The sequence below is a fragment of the Nerophis lumbriciformis genome, linkage group LG07 (assembly GCF_033978685.3).
Source record: "Nerophis lumbriciformis linkage group LG07, RoL_Nlum_v2.1, whole genome shotgun sequence".
Taxonomy (NCBI): Eukaryota; Metazoa; Chordata; class Actinopteri; order Syngnathiformes; family Syngnathidae; genus Nerophis; species Nerophis lumbriciformis.
Genome location: NC_084554.2, coordinates 18,543,940 through 18,569,514, shown reverse-complemented (window position 1 = coordinate 18,569,514; position 25,575 = coordinate 18,543,940). Strand labels below are relative to the sequence as shown.

Here is a 25,575-nt window from a genome sequence, read left to right as displayed (position 1 = left end):
CGCTTTCTCGGTCCGAATCGCTCTCGCTGCTGGTGGCCATGATTGTAAACAATGTGCAGATGTGAGGCGCTCCACGACCTGTGACGTCACGCTACTCGTCTGCTACTTCCGGTACAGGCAAGGCTTTTTTATCAGCGACCAAAAGTTGCGAACTTTATCGTCGATGTTCTCTACTAAATCCTTTCAGCAAAAATATGGCAATATCGCGAAATGATCAAGTATGACACATAGAATGGACCTGCTATCCCCGTTTAAATAAGAAAATCACATTTCAGTAGGCCTTTAAACATACAGTCTATTAAATAGCTAACATTTTAAGAATTAATCAAATATAGAATTCTACACATTGTCTATTTGCAATGCTGTCAAAAGAGGCACTTTAACAAACGTGTGTGTGTGTGTTCACACGCGCGCACACACACACACACACACACACAAACAAACAAACACATACACGGTAGGTTGTGAGTTCAAACCACGGCCGAGTCATACCAAAGACTATAAAAATGGGACCCATTACCTCTCTGCTTGGCACTCAGCATTAAGGGTTGGAATTGGGGGTTGAATCACCAAAAATGATTCCCGGGCGCGGCCACCGCTGCTGCCCACTGCTCCCCTCGCCTCCCAGGGGGTGATCAAGGGTGATCGGTCAAACGCAGAGAATCATTTTGCCACACCTAGTGTGTGTGTGACAATCATTGGTACTTTAACTTTAACTTTAATACACATAATACAGAATGTGAGATATAACAGGATAATGCATACATTTATCATTTATTTTCAAAACGGTTACAAAAAAGTGGGACCCCAAAAATTTACTGTGGGACACCATTTTTATGACTTGATGGGGTCCCCTTACATCACTAAAATGCACGCCACGTTTCCCTGTTCTTCCATTTTCAGCATAACCCTAGTTTTCCTCATAATATGCCACATATTCCTGGTTTGACTAATACCGGCAGTGCAGAAAAGGAATTTAAGGTATTTCATTTTGTTGAAATAAGCATGTAGTTGGTGAAAAATCCAGCAGAGGGGGCTGCACAATTGTATTTTTAGTAGTAGTAGTCTTGTTTTTAAAGCCTATAGGAGAAAATCAAGGATACTGGTGGGTGTGTTGGACCTGTGCGTTATAAGATGCAATATGTAAACAATGTGCGCGTATAACCGCAGTTATGGGAAAAGAATGCCTTAAGTCAAAAATGGGTTTGGTTATTGGCAGCAGATGTGCTGCCTTGCGTTTGCCCCGCGGCAACAACTTGAGCCCCGCCATGCTCTGAATGACAACAAGTGTCCCGTTTCAGTAGTGCAGCTTGAGTGAGGTTAACTGAGAGCTTCACAGGTGACACGGTGTCAGGAGGAAGGTAATGAGATCAACGCAGACACGAGCTGAGCAGCAAAGTGAAGCAGGCAGCTGGCAGCGTAGATAATCCTGCATTATATTTGGAAGATGACACAATGTGAGTCTGCAGATTCTCCTAGCACCCATTGGTCAATGTGTGTGTGTGTGTGTGTGTGTGTGTGTGTGTGTGTGTGTGTGTGTGTGTGTGTGTGTGTGTGTGTGTGTGTGTGTGTGTGTGTGTGTGTGTGTGTGTGTGTGTGTGTGTGTGTGTGTTCTGCAAGTGAGGATGAAATCATTTTGATTCGGAGTAATGAAAACTATGCCTCCTTGTGGTGGCAAACAATATAACATTCTTTAAACTGTTTCAGGACTGGCAATACCGTACTGTAATATTGTGGCTTTATCGTGTTCGTGTGTGACTGTGGAGTGAATGCGTAGTAACTTACTTTTGTACGGCCCTTTGGCTGTCTAGAAATTAAATATATAGATAGGCTCCAGCACCCCCCGCCACCCCGTAAGGGAGAAGCGGTAGAAAATGGATGGATGAATCCAGTCTAACATTGAACCATGTCTGAGTTATTGTGTAGAAATATGGGGAAACTACAAATGTGAGCTTCATTCACTAATGGTGTTACAAAAAAGATCAGTTAGAATACATAATAATGTTGGATATAGAGAACATACAAACCCTTTATTTATTGAATCACATATATTGAAATTCAACGATTTGGTGCATTTGCAAAAAGCAAAAATTATGTACCAAGCAAACTATAACCTGCTATCCACAAATGTACAACAATTCTTCTCAACAAAAGAGGAGAAATATAACCTTAGAGGAAAATTTAATTTAAAACATTTGTATGCTCGTACAGCACTTTAAACCTTTAGCATATCAGTATGTGGAATTAAATTATGGAATGGATTAACCAAAAGAATCAAAGAAAGCACCAATATGATTCAGTTTAAGAGACCGTTCAAGCGGGATGTTCCAAACAAGTGTTTGATGAGCATTCCTATACTTTATCAGTATTTATTGCCACCTTTCCCAACTTCTTTGTCACGTGTTGCTGGCATCAAGTTCTAAAGTTAATGATTATTTGCAAAAAAAAAAAAAATGTTTATCAGTTTGAACATCAAATATGTTGTCTTTGTAGCATATTCAACTGAATATGGGTTGAAAATGATTTGCAAATCATTGTATTCCGTTTATATTTACATCTAACACAATTTACCAACTCGTATGGAAACGGGGTTTGTAAATGGGCTAACATCACTACAGTATTTGTGTTCCAATTGTTGAGTTTGAGTTTATTTCGAACATGCATGCATGCATACACCATGATACATCACTATTTCCAGTTTCTCTATTCAATATGTTTGAAAAGGAGTAGGAAGAAGCAGAGCTTATTTAATCCTACCCCTTTTCCTTTACATAGCAGTTGCTAACACTTTTGTTCACTTCCTGTTCTCAATTTATTCACAATACACTCCATAAGTAATAACATTAAAAATAAATCAATAAATTATAATTAGTGAAGTAAACTATATTTTATATGGTGAAATAAATAAGATTATCTAGAAAATGAATGAAAGGATGAAATAAATTCAGAATGTTTATCATGGTTCTTCTTCTTTGTACTTTGTAAACACTTTAAGTTTGAAGAGTTTCTTTGATTGGATCATATTAGTACATTGTTTGATATATTCGCTTAATCCATTCCATAATTTAATTCCACTTACTGATGTACTAAAGGTCTTAAGTGTTGTACGTGCGTACAAATGTTTTAAGTTGCATTTTTCTCCAAGGTTATATTTCTCCTTCTAAGGTTTTATTTCGTCTTTGTTGTTTTAATCCTGTACTTTTTTAATGTTGCAAGGAACACTTAAAACATTGATAACAAATTCATAAAATCACAAGTTGCTTCAATGTTGTTGATTTTTTTTAAAGTCAACTTTTGGCACCACTTTCTGAAAAAGCTGCCGCAAATTTGGGCATTTTAGGCTGCAACAAATCACAAAAAAAAGCCTTACAGACTGATTAAAAAGTGGCATGAAGCACTTAAATATTGGAACATTTGACTACCCTTGACAACTCAAAAGTGAATATTAAGTGAATATTGTTTTCAAACTGACTGAGACCGACAAATTCCTTCTACCCTTTCTACAGCATACTTGCAGAATAATTAATGTGCCCACCATGTGTACTTTTGTGTGTGCAGCCATGGCGGAGTTAGACTTGAGTCTGAGTGACGCTCTGACAGACAGCGCTCCACAGCAGGGTCCTGAAAGCTTGGTGGAAAGGGACTTTGTGGCTCAGTTGGAGGCAGAGACCTATGACGATCAGATCGGGGAGAAGGTTGGCAAGACAGACTACATCCCCCTGCTGGACAATGACGATGCAGGTGAGAAGTACAAAGTGATTTTTCATCAAAACGTATGTTTCACATCGGAGTGTAATGGTTCATATATTCAAAACTTTTTTGGTATGATGCAGAGGAGTACCAATTTCCCACGTGGTACACATTAAGTGAAAGACAGGAAGTATAACATATAATGTCATGCTTTTATTCGGTAAACAAAAACCAGTCATTGATAGTGAAAGTCAATCAATCAAAATTTATTGATATAGCCCTAAATCACAAGTGTCTCAAAGGGCTGCACAAGCCACAATGACATCCACGCCTCAGATCCCACATCAGGGCAGGAAAAATCTCAACCCAATGGGATGCAATGAGAAACCTTGGAGGGGACCGCAGATGTGGGGACCTGAGGTAGCATCTCTAACTGAAAGTGCCAAGCAGAACCCAGAACTTGTAGATCAAATGTTTTGGTGCGAACAAAAAGATGCTTGAAAGTAACTAAAAATTCTTGATCAGCGCAAACATAAGGTGTGTTTATGACACAAAACGAGCAAGAACTTTGGACGCTAAAAGAGCGCTGCAACTTTATGAAATAGATGTATGGCAGGGGTGCTCATTACGTCGATCACGAGCTACTGGTCGATCACGGAGGATGTGTCAGTCGATCACCAGCCAGGCATTAAAAAAATAGTCCTAAAAATGAGCGATCATAAATCTTCACTATGACGTCACTTTCGTCACTTGATTGACATTTACGGCACCCAAAGGGTCTTCTGAGATGACGCTGGCTGCTGCCAGCTCATTAAAATTACCGACTGGAAGGCGAGAAACACTTTATTTCAACAGACTCTGGCGCCGTACCTGTCGTCAAAACTCCAAAGACCGACTGCACAGTTGCACAGTTGCGCTAACAAAATAAGAGTCTCAGAAAGCTGGCGTGCACAAGCTAGCAAGCTACGGAGTTTGCTGACAATGTATTTCTTGTAAAGTGTATACAAAGGAGTACGGAAACTGGACAAATAAGATGCCAAAAACCAACCACTTTCATGTGGTATTGGACAGAAAGGAGGACTTTTTTTCTCCTCCATTCAAAAATGCGGACGTTATCATCACTACTGTCTGATTCCAATCAATGCAAGTCATCAGAATCAGGTAATACACCAACTTATATTCTTGTCTTCATGAAAGAAAGGAATCTATATGTGTTAAACATGCTTGTATTATCTTTAAACACCTTTAACTTGTTAACAATATTAACTATGTGTTAAACATGCTTGTATTATCTTTAACCACCTTTAACTTGTTAACAATATTAACTATATGCGTTAAACATGCTTGTATTATCTTTAAACACCTTTAACTTGTTAACAATATTAACTATATGTATTAAACATACGTGTATTATCATTAAACACCTTTAATTTATTAACAATATTAACTATATGTGTTAAACATGCTTGCATTATCATTAAACACCTTTAACTTGTTAACAAAAACATATATTTCATAAATAAGTAAATATAGATTATATATATGAATGAGGTAGATCCCCACGACTTGATCAATTGAAAAGTAGCTCACCTGCAGAAAAAGTGTGAGCACCCCTGATGTATGGCAACACACCTATATAAATTACAGAAAAATGTAATCGGTCTATCACAGCTTCAATTATGTTATTTTTTAAATTTTAGATACAAATAAAAGATTATTAAAAAGATACAAATTTTCCCGGACGAGCCCCCAATTATATTACGATCTCCGCAGCCGTTGTCTAGAAAAAAGGGACGCGTAAAATGGTGACGTGAGTTTCTGAAAGACTTCTTTTTATAGTAACCAATGTTCCTCAACTGTTGGTCTCATCTGTTTCTTTTAAAACCCTGAGCGTGATGAAAAAGTGTTTTACGTAATATGAACGGCAGACGCCCTTAAGTGCCTAATGATATCAGGCACTGCTGGACCCTCGCTGCCATTCTGGATCCCTTTGGATGTCATTCAGCCACAGGGCGCACAGTCTGAGCACAAACAGACTAGCGGCCTCTGCTTTGGATACACCAGCGAGCTGGTTGAATAGACTTAATCTCAGTAGAGTTATGTCCCCGCATTGAGCAATTACCATGCAGATGTTTTCAGAACCCCATAAGTGGGGTGGCATGGCTTAATCACTTAGTTTTTATTAATAGTAGTTATAATGGTGGGGACTAGGTGGCTCGGTTGGTAGAGCGGCCGTGCCAGCAATATAAGGGGTTCCTCGTTCAATCCCCGGCTTCTGCCCTTCTAGTCCTGTGAGCAATACACTTCACCCTTTTGCTCCTGATGAGTCGTGGTTCGAGCCTTGCATGGCAGCTCCAACCATCAGTGTGTGAATGTGGAAAGCGTGTCAAAGCGCTTTGAGTAACTTGAAGTTAGAAAAGCACTGTACAAGTATAAGCCATTAACCCATAACAGTTTTCTTCATTGAACAATATTGCAGTCAACATCAACAAGTATCAAATAATTATAGTTGCACATTACTTACACATGAAGTATTATGACCACGATGTGTCGCTAAAAAAACGTTACCACCCCACTTCAACTTAGACAAAATAAATAATGAATTAGTTAGTGTTGTTTTCTGTTTGACTAATTTCACTTAAAAAATCCTTTAAATCTATAGAAAGTGGATCAAATTAAGAGTAAGGTTCTCGCGGTTCTGTATAATGGACAAGTTTCCTACAACCACTGTTCCCCAAAGGTGCGTACTGCTAACGTCTTCTCTGCACATGGCAACTTAAAGGGGAACATTATCACAATTTCAGAATTGTTAAAACCATTAAAAATCAGTTCCCAGTGGCTTATTATATTTTTCAAAGTTTTTTTCAAAATTTAACCCATCATGCAATATCCCTAAAAAAAAAGCTTCAAAGTGCCTGATTTTAACCACCCGTCCATTTTCCTGTGACATCACATAGTGATGCCAACACAAACAAACATGGCGGGTAGAACAGCCACCTATAGCGACATTAGCTCGGATTCAGACTCGGATTTCAGCGGCTTAAGCGATTCAACAGATTACGAATGTATTGAAACGGATGGTTGTAGTGTGGAGGCAGGTAGCGAAAACGAAATTGAAGAAGAAACTGAAGCTATTGAGCCATATCGGTTTGAACCGTATGCAAGCGAAACCGACGAAAACGACACGACAGCCAGCGACACGGGAGAAAGCGAGGACGAATTTGGCGATCGCCTTCTAACCAACGATTGGTATGTGTTGTTTGGCATTAAAGGAAACTAACAACTATGAACCAGGTTTACAGCATATGAAATACATTTGGCAACAACATGCACTTAGAGAGTGCAGACAGCCCAGTTTTCATCAATTAATATATTTTGGAGACATACCCTCATGTCAGCAGGCCAGGGAAGCTAGGGTCGATATTCTTCTCTTGATCATCTTCGGGACGGTGTGAGCCAAGACATCCAGGGGGTTTAGCTCGCTCGTCTGCGGGAACAAACTGCCGCCATTGCTTGCCGTGCTAGCGAGGTCCTTTGTCCCTGAATTGCTCACACACTCCGGCAGATTCAATGGGGGTCTGGCGGCAGATTTCTTTGACTTTATCGTTGGAAATGCATCTGCTTTGAGTGTCGCAGGATATCCACACATTCTTGCCATCTCTGTCGTAGCATTGCTTTCGTCGGTAAAGTGTGCGGAACAAACGTCCAATTTCTTGCCACTTTCGCATCTTTGGGCCACTGGTGCAACTTGAATCCGTCCCTGTTCGTGTTGTTACACCCTCCGACAACACACCGACGAGGCATGATGTCTCCAAGGTACGGAAAACAGTCGAACAAAACGGAAAATAACAGAGCTGATTTGACTCGGTGTTTGAGAAAATGGCGGATTGCTTCCCGATGTGACGTCAAATTGTGACGTCATCGCTCCGAGAGCGAATATTAGAAAGGCGTTTATTTCGCCAAAATTCACCCATTTAGAGTTCGGAAATCGGTTAAAAAAAATATGGTCTTTTTTCTGCAACATCAAGGTATATATTGACGCTTACATAGGTCTGGTGATAATGTTCCCCTTTAAGATAATTATTTACCTTAATTGTTTCCAAACGGTGTCTGTAACGGGGCAGAAAAACGGGTGATCAAACAAAACAAAAGTCATTGTCATGGTCCCACTCGCTAGCTAGCTCTCCAATCAGCCAACGAGACGCAACAACTCCACGGTGACGTTTTGGTGAATTTTCAGAACTGAAAAAAAAGAATGCCGTTGTAAGTTAATAATACTAACACAGACACTTGTGATTGTGCGCATATTAACGACCGCTGACAACGTTTGCTTGATTACATTACGATAGCACGTACAATTATGCATGAAAACACTCCTACAGACATCACACAGACAGTTAAGTGAGTATGAATTGTTTAGGTTACATTGTAAAACTTAAAAATGTTGCTTGGCTGTATGAATGAAGAATCCTTTGGAGCAGAAACGCTATGGACGAATCGTAGACGAAACGTGACTTGTACTTATGGTTCAAGACACGAAACAGGAAGTACAGGAAGTTGCACTGAGCGAACTTGTCTAAAAGATGCTGCCATACACAAACAATAACCCACCTTTTCAGTGTCTGCCAATGTTATATGAAAACTATTTGTTAATTACAAAACATTATGGTTGTTAGCGAATAAAAATACATAAATAAACTACACCGTTTTATAAGCTGCAGTGTTCAAAGCGTGGGAAAAAAGTAGTGGCTTATATGCCTCTTTGAGGAGAGATCAGATGCTTCTGTTGAGGTTTAATTCCTGCCTTGCACATTGAGCTACTACTGGCTTTTTGTAATTTTCTCCAGATGGTAAAATTTTGAAAAAGACCAGCGATGACGTTAGCCTGAGTGAGCAGGTGCAGTGAAATATTCATAGAGATCAGCAGTACATACAGGGTATCAAGTCAACAAAGTCACAGATGAACCAGCAATGACTCAGCTCCCAGGGTTATTGTGGCTCTGTAGACACTCGGGTCAGACAGTCAGACTGCGTGCGGGCGCTGCTGCAGTGACAGCCAGCTACAGGACAGGCTGTGGGGGGCGTGGCCAGTGCTCAGTGAAGGCACATTTGCAGACATGCTGTCATGTAGCGCCAAACAGCAGTGAGTTATTGTCCTCTGTCAGCACGACACATAGATGATGGAAGCACGCTTGTCTTTTTTTCTTTTCCTATTTTGGCACTAATGTTGACATATTTATTCATCGTGCTATTGCATTCACGATATCCTCATTTGCGTAACAATATGTGTCAGATGTATTTTTATCTTGTTGGCTTGCAGGAGAAAATCCCCAAGATGTTTTGCTGGTGTGTAGTTTGCTATGTAAATGATAAGTGCTGCACTTCACTGAGGTAAACAAGTATGTTTACCTAAAGATCCCTGGTCTCAGCCAAGATCTACCCCTACGTCAAGTGTGTGTGTGTGTGTGTGTGTGTGTGTGTGTGTGTGTGTGTGTGTGTGTGTGTGTGTGTGTGTGTGTGTGTGTGTGTGTGTGTGTGTGTGTGTGTGTGTGTGTGTGTGTGTGTGTGTGTGTGCGTGTGCGTGTGCGTGTGTATTAGGGGTGTAACGGTACACACAAATTTCGGTTCGGTACGTACCTCGGTTTAGAGGTCACAGTTCGGTTTATTTTCGGTACAGTAAGAAAACAACAAAATATACATTTTTTGGTTATTTATTTACCAAATTTGTAAACAATGGCTTTATCCTTTTAACATTGGGAACACTATAATAATTCTGCCCACCTTAATCAACATTAAACTGCTCCAAGTTGTTGCTCAGATTAAATAAAATGACAAAACTTTTCTTCTACATATAAAAACATTAAACAGTTTCAAGTCAACTCATCATGCTTAATTTATTACAGCATTTGGGAAGCCTGTAGTTGATTTTTATTTTGTAAATGTTATATTTTTATCAACATGTGATAGCAGGGACCCTGCCATTCAAAACTCGGCTGCTGCATTACTAATTATTAATGTAACTATAGCTGAAAAAATAGTACAATAGCAATAGGAGAGACTATTCATCCCTGAACACCATGGAGTTCATGTAGGCTTAATGATGCAGTTACATTATTATATCAACTATCAGAGACAGAAACTCTTCATTTAACATAATGTCCTTTTTTACTGCTTCAACACAGCTCAATCAACACAGAAAAAGGTACAATGAAATAACAGACAGACAGGGCTTTGCTGTCCGTAACACACACACACACACACACACCGCAAAATGAGCTAACGTTACGCTAAAAGCGAATAGCCTTCACCTCAAGCCAGGACTGCAAGCGAGCTGAGCTGCCTTTTATATTTCTAGAAGGTCAAAGGGCTCATAATGATGTTACTAGTACATGACTGGGAGGTGTTTATTATCATTTGGGGAGAGTTCGCTGCCTGATGCTTACCTGCTAAACGCTAAGCACTGACTGAATACGCTCTGAATACGCACTGCTGATTGGTTGTTACTGCTCTGTTTGTAACCAATCAGATGGTTGTGTGGGTGGGACAATGCTGGGTGCTGTGTAGAGTACTGACAGAGGCAGAAGGAAGCGGAGGCGGCTACTTAATATGTTCGTGTGGAAACTCGTTCGGTACACGTCCGAACCAAACCGAAACTCCCGTACCGAAACGGTTCAATACAAATACATGTACTGTTACACCCCTAGTGTGTATATATATATGGGGCGTGGCGCGGTTGGGAGAGTGGCTGTGCCAGCAACCTTAGGGTTCCTGGTTCGATCCCCAGCTTCTACCAACCAAGTCACGTCTGTTGTGTCTTTGAGCAAGACACTTCACCCTTGCTCTTGATGGGTCGTGGTTAGGGCCTTGCATGGCAGCAATATATATTTAAATAATAATATATTTAAATTATTTTGTTATTTCCTTGTATTGCATACACAATTTTGAGTGAAATCAAGTCAACAGTGCAAAATAACTAAACATAAACTAAAACTACTTTTGGATCTCCCATTTAAATCATTTAGTTTTTACCCTTAAAGCCCTCCTCTGCCCAGGACTTGTTTGCTGAGTTTGTAAAAAGTGATGTGGTACTAAAAAATATTATTTTAATCTCTGTAGTATCGACCATACACTGATGCTATACTTGGTATCGTTACTGTCGATTGTTGTATTGCTCCGCCCATCTCTGTTTACATTCTAGAGCTCTAGCTTAGCATATCCTACGACTTTGCTTAGTGTAGCGTGTTTAGCCATTCCTCGTCCTCCAGTGATAATGATATTTGTTGCCATGGAGGCAATGATTGGTGACTTAAAAGTGCCTTCACACTGTGGACGGACATGAGCCGACGCTACATTGCTTTGATCTAGGGCTGGGCGATATTGCCTTTATTTAATATCTCGATATTTTTAGGCCATATCGCGATACACGATATATATCTCGATAATTTTGCCTTAGCCTTGAATGAACACTTGATCCATATAATCACAGCAGTATGATGATTCTATGTGTCTACATTAAAACATTCTTCTTCATGCTGCATTAATATATGCTCATTTTAAGCTTTCAGGCAGAGAAGGAAATCACAACTAAGTCAATTGACCAAAACTGTATTTATTAAACAGTTATTAAGCAGTGGCACAAACATTCATGTCATTTCCAAAACAGAAAGTGCAAGATTGTCAGAGACATTTTAAAACAAGCTATTAGTGCACTTTTTTGTACATGACGTCACTAAGATGACTTATCAAAACAACACTAAATTAAAGTGCACTTTTTGTACAGAACGCCACTACAATAGTTTAAAAACATGATGTCACACAAGATATTTCAATAAGTGTCAAATAAAAATGAGCTGCATAATAGCAAATCAAATAGTGTTCGTCCTTCGCTATGTGGTAGGTTCCTGCGGACGTTATCTCCTTTTGTCGTGGACTCTTTATTTCATACGGTGTTGATGTGGAAATGTTTGCCTTGCCATTTTGTTGGAGTGGCACCGAACAAAGATGTTGACATGCGGAGTAAGCACTCTTGATTCTCTAGCGGGTGACTTTTCAAATGATGCTACGTATTAACAGTAATGCTACTTTTTGTAGAAACGCTTTTCCCCCACACTTGACAAATTACGGTTGTCTGTTCGACATATTCCCACTTGAAGCCAAACCACCGCCAGACGATGGACCCCCTGCTGTTTTTCTTGGGAATCAATTCTTCCTTCATTTGTTACCAGATTCGCACCTTCTTTCTCTCGTATTACCAGTCGCACCACAGCTAACTTTACCCATGCTGCTACGTCTCTGCGCCGCGAGGGCGTATACGTATGTGACGTATGTCATGACGTATGTAAGAATGTGCGCTTGCTGTCTGAGAAGGAGACACAAGAAAGAGTGGGAAGAGCCTGTCGTGTAATGCCAGCAGCTAAAAGCAACTGCGTGAGAACGTATACTCCGATATCACGATATAGTTATCCTGCCTTCCTTAAGCACAGTTGTACACGAAGGCAGTAAGTTCAACACCTTCCGCTCATCAAAACTCTGAACACCAGGTTGACTGATGGAGGCCAGGTTTATTGATAATTGTAAGGGTGAATCTGTAGGACACAAACGTTGTAAATGTAAATGCACGAATTAAATGAACTTAATAATGTCATATCACAGACCACAGATTATCAAGTATTGCATTTGAATTAAATCTAAGTTTAACTTTGTCACACACCACTGTATGTTTTGTTATGATTAATAATATCAGTGACATATATGCTTTCTACTGTTTAAATTGTCTTAAGTAACAGTACAACAAACGTCCACTAGATGGCGGCAGATTACGACAAATGAAAGTTAGCCGACATGAGCAGGTAATGCAATCAGAGATCGTCTAACATCATAAAACACACACATTTCACAGCTAAATATGACTCATTGTGTACTACAAACATTAAATATGGGTACATACCAACGATGCCACGAACAGCATAAGATGTGATAGTTGTTTGCTGAGAAACACGAGGAATGAAGCGGAGTTGTGCGCACCTGTCTGAAATCCTTCCGGAGTCTAAACACGTGACCTATCTGCGTGTTTCTTAAAGGTACAGCTCACTTAACAGAACCAACTGAAATGACTCGGAAATAAACACACACTAAATAAAGTAATCTTAATAACTGAGGCAGAACAATAGTCATTTTCTATATCGCACAGAGACAAACCCGCGATATCGCGTATATCGATATATCGCCCAGCCCTACTTTGATGATGCGTCTGTTGCAGTCAACTTTGCAGGTCACGGCTAGAATGAGTCATCAACATGCGATATAATGAGGTCGCACTGTCCTTCATTTCTCTTTATTGTATTCTTATGAGACGGCAGTATTCACTCTACAGCTGAGGACACCTGGTCCTCCAGTCGGGATACGTTTGCATGTACCACTATGTGTTTTTTACATTTTGAATTGTTAAAGTAGAATCGTGCTAGCATGTGACGGATAGATAAAGGGCAGTGCCCTGGCAGCCGCTTCTTGCTCATCTTTCTTCAGCGTCCTGCAACGACACCTTTAACTGGCCTGTGTGCTATTTATAGCACACACATAGATGTTTGTGACCACTGACTGGAAACAGGTGACCTTTCATATGAGACCTGTGTTTCAGGGTCATTGGTTCCTTTCATTTACAAGCTTGGTCTTAATGCCATCCATCCATCTTCTACCGCTTGTCCCTTTCGGGGTCGCGGGTGGTGCTGGAGCCTATCTCAGCTGCAATTGGACGGAAGGCGAGATACACCCTGGACAAGTCGCCCCCTCATCACAGGGCCAACACAGATAGACAACATTCACACTCACATTCACACACGAGGGCCAATTTAGTGTTGCCAATCAACCTATCCCCAGGTGCATGTCTTTGGAGGTGGGAGGAAGCCGGAGTACCCGGAGGGAACCCACACAGTCACGGGGAGAACATGCAAACTCCACACAGAAAGATCCCGAGCCTGGGATTGAACTCAGGACCTTCGTATTGTGAGGCGCATGCGCTAACCCCTGTATTTGTATTTGTTAAATCAACACAATATGCAGTAGAACGCGCTTCAAGGAAAACTGCATTTTTCTTGAATTTTGTCGATCATCCACAATCCTTTTCTGTGCGTTTTAAATAGTGAAAAATTGCTAGCAGAACGCGGCTAACGATGCTAGTAGTGTTGTCCCGATACCAAAATATTGGTATATTTGGTATTTCGATACTTTTCTGTACTTTTCTAAATAAAGGGGACCACAAAAAATTGCATTATTTTCTTTATTTTAACAAAAAAAATCTTAGGGTACATTAAAAATGATTCTTATTGCAAGTTTGTCCTTAAATAAAATAAAAACTAGACAACTTGTCTTTTATTAGTAAGTAAGCAAACAAAGGCTCCTAATTTAGTCTGCTGACATATGCAGTAACATATTGTGTCATTTATCATTATATTATTTTGTCAATATTATTAAGGACAAGTGGTAGAAAATTAATTATTAATCTACTTGTTCATTTACTGTTAATGTCTGCTTATTTTCTCTTTTAACATGTTCTAACACTTCTGTTAAAATGTAATTCTTCTGTTGTTTGATACTTTACATTAGTTTTGGACGATACCACAAATTTGGGTATCAATCCGAAACCAACTAGTTACAGGATCAGACATTGGTCATGTTCAAAGTTCTCATGATTTCAGGGACATATTTCCTGAGTTTATAAACATAATATACATTTTTAGAAATTGAAAGAAGATGTTGTGATGTTAAAAAATATTGATGTAATCATAGTAGCTATTGTACTTGGTGTCATTACAGTGGATGTCAGGTGTAGATCCACCCATGGCATTTGTTTACATTCATGAACGGCGTCATTAGCAGGGATGATACTTGTAAGAAACGTACTTTATTTGTCGCCATTGAGGCGAGGATTACTTTTTTTTAATATCTCAATATGTTTAGGCCATGTCACGATACACGATATATATCTCGATATTTTGCCTTAGCCTTGAATGAACACTTGATGCATATAATAACACCAGTATGATGATTCTATGTGTCTACATTAAAACATTGTTGTTCATACTGCATTAATATATGCTCATTTTAAACTTTCATGCACAGAGGAAAATCACAACCAAGTCAATTGACCAAAACTGTATTTATTAAACAGTTATTAAGCAGTGGCACAAACATTCATGTCATTTCAAAACAGAAAGTGCAAGATTGTCAGAGACATTTTAAAACAAGCTATGAGTGCACTTTTGTGCATGATGTCACTAAGATGACATATCTAAACAACACTAAATTAAAGTGCACTTTTTGTACAGAATGCCACTACAATAGTTTAAAACAAATAAAGTGCACTTTTGTGCATGATGTCACACAAGATATTTCAATAACTGTCAAATAAAAATGAGCTGCATAATAGGAAATCAAATAGTGTACCGTATTTTTCGGAGTATAAGTCACACCTAAGTCGCACCGGCCGAAAATGCATAATAAATAAGGGAAAAAACATATATAAGTCACACTGGAGTATAAGTCGCATTTTTGGGGGAAATTTATTTGATAAAACCCAACACCAAGAATAGACATTTGAAAGGCAATTTAAAATAAATAAAGAATAGTGCTCCTCTCTGAGCTGCCACCTTAACGTGGTAGAGGAGTTTGCGTGTCCCAATGATCCTAGGAGCTATGTTGTCCGGGGGCTTCCATGCCCCCTGGTAGGGTCTCCCAAGACAAACAGGTCCTAGGTGAGGGATCAGACAAAGAGCAGCTCGAAGACTTCTATGGAAATGCAAGAACCGAGACTCAGATTTCCCTCGCCCGGACGCGGGTCACCGGGGCCCCCCTCCGGAGCCAGGCCCGGAGTTGGGGCACGATGGCGAGCGCCTGGTGGCCGGGCCTGTCCCCATGGGGCCCGGCCGGGCACAGCCCGAAGAGGCAACGTGGGTCCCCCCTCCAATGGGCTCACCACCCATAGCAGGGGCCATAGAGGTCGGGTGCAATGTGAGCTGGGCGGTAGCCGAAGGCAGGGCACTTGGCGGTCCGATCCTCGGCTACAGAAGCTAGCTCTTGGGACGTGGAACGTCACCTCGCTGGGGGGGAAGGAGCCTGAGCTAGTGCGCGAGGTAGAGAAGTTCCGGTTGGATATAGTCGGACTCACCTCGACGCACAGCAAGGGCTCTGGAACCAGTTCTCTCGAGAGGGGCTGGACTCTCTTCCACTCTGGCGTTGCCAGCAGTGAGAGGCGACGGGCTGGGGTGGCAATTCTTGTTGCCCCCCGGCTCAGAGCCTGCATGTTGGAGTTCAACCCGGTGGACGAGAGGGTAGCTTCCCTCCGCCTTCGGGTGGGGGGACGGGTCCTGACTGTTGTTTGCGCTTACGCGCCAAGCAGCAGCTCAGAGTACCCACCCTTTTTGGATTCACTCGAGGGAGTACTTGAGAGTGCTCCCCCGGGTGATTCCCTCGTCCTACTGGGGGACTTCAACGCTCATATTGGCAACGACAGTGAAACCTGGAGAGGCGTGATTGGGAAGAATGGCCGCCCGGATCTGAACCCAAGTGGTGTTTTGTTATTGGACTTTTGTGCCCGTCACGGATTGTCCATAACGAACACCATGTTCAAGCATAAGGGTGTCCATATGTGCACTTGGCACCAGGACACCCTAGGCCGCAGTTCTATGATCGACTTTGTAGTTGTGTCATCGGATTTGCGGCCTCATGTTTTGGACACTCGGGTGAAGAGAGGGGCGGAGCTTTCTACCGATCACCACCTGGTGGTGAGTTGGCTGCGATGGTGGGGGAGGATGCCGGACAGACCTGGCAGGCCCAAACGCATTGTGAGGGTTTGCTGGGAACGTCTGGCAGAGTCTCCTGTCAGAGAGAGTTTCAATTCCCACCTCCGGAAGAACTTTGAACATGTCCCGAGGGAGGTGCTGGACATTGAGTCCGAGTGGACCATGTTCCGCACCTCTATTGTCGAGGCGGCTGATTGGAGCTGTGGCCGCAAGGTAGTTGGTGCCTGTCGTGGCGGTAATCCTAGAACCCGTTGGTGGACACCGGCGGTGAGGGATGCCGTCAAGCTGAAGAAGGAGTCCTATCGGGTTCTTTTGGCTCATGGGACTCCTGAGGCAGCGGACAGGTACCGACAGGCCAAGCGGTGTGCGGCTTCAGCGGTCGCGGAGGCAAAAACTCGGACATGGGAGGAGTTCGGGGAAGCCATGGAAAACGACTTCCGGACGGCTTCGAAGCGATTCTGGACCACCATCCACCGCCTCAGGAAGGGGAAGCAGTGCACTACCAACACCGTGTATGGTGCGGATGGTGTTCTGCTGACCTCGACTGCGGAAGTTGTGGATCGGTGGAGGGAATACTTCGAAGACCTCCTCAATCCCACCAACACGTCTTCCTATGAGGAAGCAGTGCCTAAGGAATCTGTGGTGGGCTCTCCTATTTCTGGGGCTGAGGTTGCTGAGGTAGTTAAAAAGCTCCTCGGTGGCAAGGCCCCGGGGGTGGATGAGATCCGCCCGGAGTTCCTTAAGGCTCTGGATGCTGTAGGGCTGTCTTGGTTGACAAGACTCTGCAGCATCGCGTGGACATCGGGGGCAGTACCTCTGGATTGGCAGACCGGGGTGGTGGTTCCTCTCTTTAAAAAGGGGAACCGGAGGGTGTGTTCTAACTATCGTGGGATCACACTCCTCAGCCTTCCCGGTAAGGTCTATTCAGGTGTACTGGAGAGGAGGCTACGCCGGATAGTCGAACCTCGGATTCAGGAGGAACAGTGTGGTTTTCGTCCTGGTCGTGGAACTGTGGACCAGCTCTATACTCTCGGCAGGGTCCTTGAGGGTGCATGGGAGTTTGCCCAACCAGTCTACATGTGCTTTGTGGACTTGGAGAAGGCATTCGACCGTGTCCCTCGGGAAGTCCTGTGGGGAGTGCTCAGAGAGTATGGGGTTTCGGACTGTCTGATTGTGGCGGTCCGCTCCCTGTATGATCAGTGTCAGAGCTTGGTTCGCATTGCCGGCAGTAAGTCGGACACGTTTCCGGTGAGGGTTGGACTCCGCCAAGGCTGCCCTTTGTCACCCATTCTGTTCATAACTTTTATGGACAGAATTTCTAGGCGCAGTCAAGGCGTTGAGGGGATCCGGTTTGGTGGCTGCAGGATTAGGTCTCTGCTTTTTGCAGATGATTTGGTCCTGATGGCTTCATCTGGCCAGGATCTTCAGCTCTCACTGGATCGGTTCGCAGCTGAGTGTGAAGCGACTGGGATGAGAATCAGCACCTCCAAGTCCGAGTCCATGGTTCTCGCCCGGAAAAGGGTGGAGTGCCATCTCCGGGTTGGGGAGGAGATCTTGCCCCAAGTGGAGGAGTTCAAGTACCTCGGAGTCTTGTTCACGAGTGAGGGAAGAGTGGATCGTGAGATCGACAGGCGGATCGGTGCGGCGTCTTCAGTAATGCGGACGCTGTATCGATCCGTTGTGGTGAAGAAGGAGCTGAGCCGGAAGGCAAAGCTCTCAATTTACCGGTCGATCTACGTTCCCATCCTCACCTATGGTCATGAGCTTTGGGTTATGACCGAAAGGACAAGATCACGGGTACAAGCGGCCGAAATGAGTTTCCTCCGCCGGGTGGCGGGGCTCTCCCTTAGAGATAGGGTGAGAAGCTCTGCCATCCGGGAGGAGCTCAAAGTAAAGCCGCTGCTCCTCCGCATCGAGAGGAGCCAGATGAGGTGGTTCGGGCATCTGGTCAGGATGCCACCCGAGCGCCTCCCTAAGGAGGTGTTTAGGGCATGTCCGACCGGTAGGAGGCCACGAGGAAGACCCAGGACACGTTGGGAAGACTATGTCTCCCGGCTGGCCTGGGAACGCCTCGGGATCCCCCGGGAGGAGCTGGACGAAGTGGCTGGGGAGAGGGAAGTCTGGGCTTCCCTGCTTAGGCTGCTGCCCCCGCGACCCGACCTCGGATAAGCGGAGGAAGATGGATGGATGGATGGATAAAGAATAGTGAACAACAGGCTGAATAAGTGTACGTTATATGACACATAAATAACCAACTGAGAACGTGCCTGGTATGTTAACGTAACATATTATGGTAAGAGTCATTCAAATAACTATAACATATAGAACATGCTATACGTTTACCAAACAATCTGTCACTCCTAATCGCTAAATCCCTTGAAATCTTATACATCTAGTCTCTTACGTGAATGAGCTAAATAATATTATTTGATATTTTACGGTAACGTGTTAATAATTTCACACACAAGTCGCTCCTGAGTCGCACCCCCAAACTATGAAAAAAACTGCGACATATAGTCCGAAAAATACGGTATGTCCTTCGCTATGTGGTAGGTTCCGGCGGACGTTATCTCCTTCTGTTGTTGACTATTTTTTTCATACGGTGTTGATGTGGAAATGGTTGCCTCTGCATTTTGTTGGTGTGGCACCGAACAGAGATGTTGACTTGCAGAGTTTTAAACACTCTTCATTCTCTAGCAGGTGACTTTTCAAATGATGCTACATATTACCAGTAATGCTACTTTTTGTAGCAGCGCTTTTGCCCCACACTTGACAAATTACGGTTGTCTGTTCGACATATTCCTGCTTGAAGCCAAACCACCGCCAGACGATGGACCCCCTGCTGTTTTCCTTGGGAATTAATTCTTCCTTCATATGTTACCAGATTCGAACCTTCTTTCCCTTGTATTACCACTCGCACCACAGCTCGCGTTACCCATGCCGCTACCTCTCTGCTCAGCGAGGGCGTATACGTACAAGGCTGCAACTAACGATTAATTTGATAATCGATTAATCTGTCGATTATTGTTTGTGAATGACTGAGCATTTCATGGAATCTACTTTTATACCCAATCATGGCACCCACCTGTTCCCAATTTGCCTGTTCACCTGTGGGATGTTCCAAATAAGTGTTTGATGAGCATTCCTCAACTTTATCAGTATTTATTGCCACCTTTCCCAACTTCTTTGTCACGTGTTGCTGGCATCAAATTCTAAAGTTAATGATTATTTGCAAAAAAAAAAAAAAAAAAGTTTATCAGTTTGAACATCAAATATGTTGTCTTTGTAGCATATTCAACTGAATATGGGTTGAAAATTATTTGCAAATCATTGTATTCCGTTTATATTTACATCTAACAAAATTTCCCAACTCATATGGAAACGGGGTTTGTACATTACGTATTTGTTTAGCCTTTTTAAAATACATGCATCATTGCAAATCTAAATGATCTTGATGTCATATATATGATGATGTCATATTGACCATGCACATAGCCACGCCCCCACCGCCACTTAATCGTGGCAATCTATGGAAAACCCTGCATGTAATATTAACAATATTTTGGTTATTGGAAACAGAGCTGGACCCATGGGGCCCAAAGCAAAATTTGATTTTGGGGCCCTCTATTTCTGATTTTAGGGCCCTCTGTTGATTTAGGGGGCCTCTATTTCTGCCAATGATGTTGATTGTTGATGGTTCACACACCTACTATAAACTCATTGCGGCTTTGGCAGTGTTGTTTACATTATTCTATTGTTAGCCTGGCATGTCTTTACATATGTATGACACGTCATTTATAAATATATGATGGTGGCCCAGTAAAGAACATAAATAATATCAATGCAATAATAACACAAATTTACAATTTACAATCTCATTATTATCATAGAAATGACCAACACTTTCATTTTCGGTCACAATAAAGAAAATGGATGGATGGATAGTTTCTAACATGACTTGGTGAGAGCCCTCAATGAATACTTTGGGACAAATGATGATCCAGAACTTTATCTTTTTGAGCCTGACTATACCGAGGATGAGCTACAAGTTCTCTAAGCTGGGTGCTAAGCAGATCTAGCTACAGTGAAACACTAAACCATCATGTACCACTAATGCTGCAACAGGTAGCAAACGTTTCATCAACAAAATAAGAACATAATAAAACAGTCACTTACAATGTCCGCTCTCACTGGGATGTCGACGGATGGGATGGTTGTATATTTCAGCACACTACTTGTGTTTTATGTTTAGATTATGAATTCAACAATGAATTTAAATCCTCAGATTAAAAAAAAAAAAAAAAAAAGTTGCAATGAAACGAGCATCTTGCTTAGGTTTCATAGTGATGTCATCCAGTTAAGAGCCAGTATATCCACTGATTCAGTCAGTCTGGAATTTTAGTTGATAGTGTGTGGAATTTCCAAGGTGCTTACTAAGTTTTTTTTAGAAGATTGAGCAGCAGCAACTCCAGAAGCTAGCATACGTCGTTTCTTTGTGTTAGCTCCTCAATGTCGTTATAGCCCAGTTAATACAGTATGTAGTTTAAGGCATGTAAATAGGGCATTGTTGGCATTTTTTTTCTTCTTCTATGATTGTCACACACACCCTAGGTGTGGCGAAATTATTCTCTGTGTTTGACCCATCACCCTTGATCACCCCCTGGGAGGTGAGGGGAGCAGTGAGCATTACCGGTGGCCGCGCCCGGGAATTATTTTTGGTGATTTAACCCCCCAATTCCAACCCTTGATGCTGAGTGCCAAGCAGTCTTTGGTATGACTCGGCCGGGGTTTGAACTCACAACCTATCGATCTCAGGGCGGACACTCTAACCAAGAGTGCTTTATAGGGGAAATAGTGGAATCGCCATTACCTGCATTGATTACTGCCTCCTGTTAGCAGTTTATTGAGATTTAGAGCACACAGACAAAGGAAAACCATGTGTGTTCTGGTCTCACATAAAGATTGTGAATGATGGGTAAGGTAATTTTTCCTTGTCACTTTTGTTGACATTAAATGTGCCATTTCTATGAAAAATATTCTGTTTATGTCGACGTGTTGTAATATTGTTAACTTTATCATTGTTAATAATAATAATAATAATAACTGGGATTTATATAGCGCTTTTCTAAGTACCCAAAGTCGCTTTACATGTAGAACCCATCAATCATTCACACCTGGTGGTGGTAAGCTACTTTCATAGCCACAGCTGCCCTGGGGTAGACTGACGGAAGCGTGGCTGCAATTTGCGCCAACGGCCCCTCCGACCACCACCTATCATTCATCATTCAATTCACCGGTGTGAGTGGCACCGGGGGCAAAGGGTGAAGTGTCCTGCCCAAGGACACAACGGCAGCGATTTTTGGATGGTAAGAGGCGGGGAGCGAACCTGCAACCCTCAGGTTTCTGGCACGGTTGCTCTACCCACTACGCCATGCCGCCCCCTTGTTGTCACTAAGCAGCAACATAACTACTAAGTAATAACACAACAATACAACGTACACTTGCTTGCTTCCTGTCCAAAATAAAAGCATGCAGTACTAACCTGGATTCATTTAGACCAGGGGCCGGCAACCCAAAATGTTGAAAGAGCCATTTTGGACCAAAAAATAATAATACAAAATTCTGTCTGGAGCCGCAAAACATTGAAAGCCTTATATTAGTGTTATAATGAAGGCAACACATGATGTAAGTGTCTATATTAGCTATATTAGCCTACTATCAAAGGCTGACGCAAATCTTCGTTGACAGAAATGTTGAATTAAAATTTTTATTCTACACATTTTTGCAACATTGGAAATCATCAGTAAAATGGAGGTTTCTCAGGGGGTGCGATAACTTCTGGAAATTATGCGCTCAGAATGGCTAAAGGTATAGATGTGTGTCCAAGTTAAAGGAAACGGCAGGCTGTCTTCTTCTAATGGATTTATTACAATCTTTGCAAGCTGTGTAACGTTTGCTGTGGTCTGGAACAACATGGCACACTAACAACTATGAGAAATGCAGCCAATATTACATACAGATAATGAGACATGCAAATATAAATTATATACACAGAGGACTAGGGATGATGTTTGATAAAAAAATTATCGAGTTCGAGCCTATTATCGAATCCTCTTATCGAACCGATTCCTTATCGATTCTCTTATCGAGTCCAGATAGGTTGTTGTATATGGGGAAAAACACACAATATTTGGTTTAACAAAAGCTCACTTTTATTATATAAGAAAAAAATAAATCTAATAAATAAATAAATATTGACTGTTACCCCCTAAAAAAATAAAATAAAATAAATAAATATTGACTGTTGTTACCCAAAGTATATTAAGTGGGATTTTTCAGAAAAACAAATATATACAGTAACACAAAAACAACCTGTCTCTGTGATCACTATAGGTGTAAATATTATTATAGTGTTAAATAAAATGAGTCCCTTGGGCACAAAACTGAAAATAATACATCCATCCATCCATCCATCTTCTTCCGCTTATCCGAGGTCGGGTCGCGGGGGCAGCAGCCTAAGCAGGGAAGCCTAGACTTTCCTCTCCCCAGCCACTTCGTCCAGCTCCTCCCGGGGGATCCCGAGGCGTTCCCAGGCCAGCCGGGAGACATAGTCTTCCCAACGTGTCCTGGGTCTTCCCCGTGGCCTCCTACCGGTCGGACGTGCCCGAAACACCTCCCGAGGGAGGCGTTCGGGTGGCATCCTGACCAGATGCCCGAACCACCTCATCTGGCTCCTCTCGATATGGAGGAGCAGCGGCTTTACTTTGAGCTCCCCCCGGATGACAGAGCTTCTCACCCTATCTCTAAGGGAGAGCCCCGCCACCCGGCGGAGGAAACTAATTTCGGCCGCTTGTACCCGTGATCTTGTCCTTTTGGTCATGACCCAAAGCTCATGACCATAGGTGAGGATGGGAACGTAGATCGACCGGTAAATCGAGAGCTTTGCCTTCTGGCTCAGCTCCTTCTTCACCACAACGGATCGATACAGCGTCCGCATTACTGAAGATGCCGCACCGATCCGCCTGTCGATCTCACGATCCACTCTTCCCTCACTCGTGAACAAGACTCCGAGGTACTTGAACTCCTCCACTTGGAGCAAGATCTCCTCCCCAACCCGGAGATGGCACTCCACCCTTTTCCGGGCGAGAACCATGGACTCGGATTTGGAGGTGCTGATTCTCATCCCAGTCGCTTCACACTCGGCTGCGAACCGATCCAGTGAGAGCTGAAGATCTTGGCCAGATGAAGCCATCAGGACCACATCATCTGCAAAAAGCAGAGACCTAATCCTGCAGCCACCAAACCAGATACCCTCAACGCCCTGACTGCGCCTAGAAATTCTGTCCATAAAGGTTATGAACAGAATCGGTGACAAAGGGCAGCCCTGGCGGAGTCCAACCCTCACTGGAAACGTGTCCGACTTACTGCCGGCAATGCGGACCAAGCTCTGACACCGATTATACAGGGAGCGAACCGCCACAATAAGACAGTCCGTTACCCCATACTCTCTGAGCACTCCCCACAGGACTTCCCGGGGTACACGGTCGAATGCCTTCTCCAAGTCCACAAAGCACATGTAGACTGGTTGGGCAAACTCCCATGCACCCTCAAGGACCCTGCCGAGAGTATAGAGCTGGTCCACAGTTCCACGACCAGGACGAAAACCACACTGTTCCTCCTGAATCCGAGGTTCGACTATCCGGCGTAGCCTCCTCTCCAGTACACCTGAATAGACCTTACCGGGAAGGCTGAGGAGTGTGATCCCACGATAGTTGGAACACACCCTCCGGTTCCCCTTCTTAAAGAGAGGAACCACCACCCCGGTCTGCCAATCCAGAGGTACCGCCCCCGATGTCCACGCGATGTTGCAGAGTCTTGTCAACCAAGACAGCCCCACAACATCCAGAACCTTAAGGAACTCCGGGCAGATCTCATCCACCCCCGGGGCCTTGCCACCGAGGAGCTTTTTAACTACCTCAGCAACCTCAGCCCCAGAAATAGGAGAGCCCACCACAGATTCCCCAGGCCCTGCTTCCTCATAGAAAGACGTGCTGGTAGGATTGAGGAGGTCTTCGAAGTATTCTCTCCACCGATCCACAACATCCGCAGTCGAGGTCAACAGAGCACCATCCCCACCATACACGGTGTTGACACTGCACTGCTTCCCCTTCCTGAGGCGGCGGATGGTGGTCCAGAATTGCTTCGAAGCAGTCCGGAAGTCTTTTTCCATGGCCTCACCGAACTCTTCCCATGTCCGAGTTTTTGCCTCCGCGACCGCTGAAGCCGCACACCGCTTGGCCTGTCGGTACCTGTCTGCTGCGTCAGGAGTCCCATGAGCCAAAAGAACCCGATAGGACTCCTTCTTCAGCTTGACGGCATCCCTCACCGCCGGTGTCCACCAACGGGTTCTAGGATTACCGCCACGACAGGCACCAACTACCTTGCGGCCACAGCTCCAATCGGCCGCCTCGGCAACAGAGGTACGGAACATCGTCCACTCGGACTCAATGTCCAGCGCCTCCCTCGGGACATGTTCAAAGTTCTTCCGGAGGTGGGAATTGAAACTCTCTCTGACAGGAGACTCTGCCAGGCGTTCCCAGCAAACCCTCACAATGCGTTTGGGCCTGCCAGGTCTGTCCGGCATCCTCCCCCACCATCGCAGCCAACTCACCACCAGGTGGTGATCGGTAGAAAGCTCCGCCCCTCTCTTCACCCGGGTGTCCAAAACATGAGACCGCAAATCCGATGACACAACTACAAAGTCGATCATGGAACTGCGGCCTAGGGTGTCCTGGTGCCAAGTGCACATATGGACACCCTTATGTTTGAACATGGTGTTTGTTATTGACAATCCGTGACGAGCACAAAAGTCCAATAACAAAACACCACTCGGGTTCAGATCCGGGCGGCCATTCTTCCCAATCACGCCTCTCCAGGTTTCACTGTTGTTGCCAACATGAGCGTTGAAGTCCCCCAGTAGAACGAGGGAATCACCCGGGGGAGCACTCTCCAGTACTCCCTCGAGTGAATCCAAAAAGGGTGGGTAATCTGAACTGCCGTTGGGCGCGTAAGCGCAAACAACAGTCAG

General features: G+C 43.5%; 1 protein-coding gene across 7 annotated transcripts in view; it reads left to right on the top strand.

Annotated features, from left to right (window-relative positions):
* The window catches only part of LOC133609784 (uncharacterized), a 243,781-nt gene that overhangs the window by 55,528 nt on the left and 162,678 nt on the right, over positions 1–25,575 (top strand). For all 7 annotated transcript variants that reach the window (XM_072913470.1, XM_061965731.2, XM_061965728.2 and 4 more), the window contains exon 2: positions 3,559–3,741. In XM_072913470.1, the coding sequence (XP_072769571.1) occupies positions 3,561–3,741 (181 nt within the window). In that variant the 5' untranslated portion in view covers positions 3,559–3,560. The remainder of the gene's footprint in view (positions 1–3,558; positions 3,742–25,575) is intronic.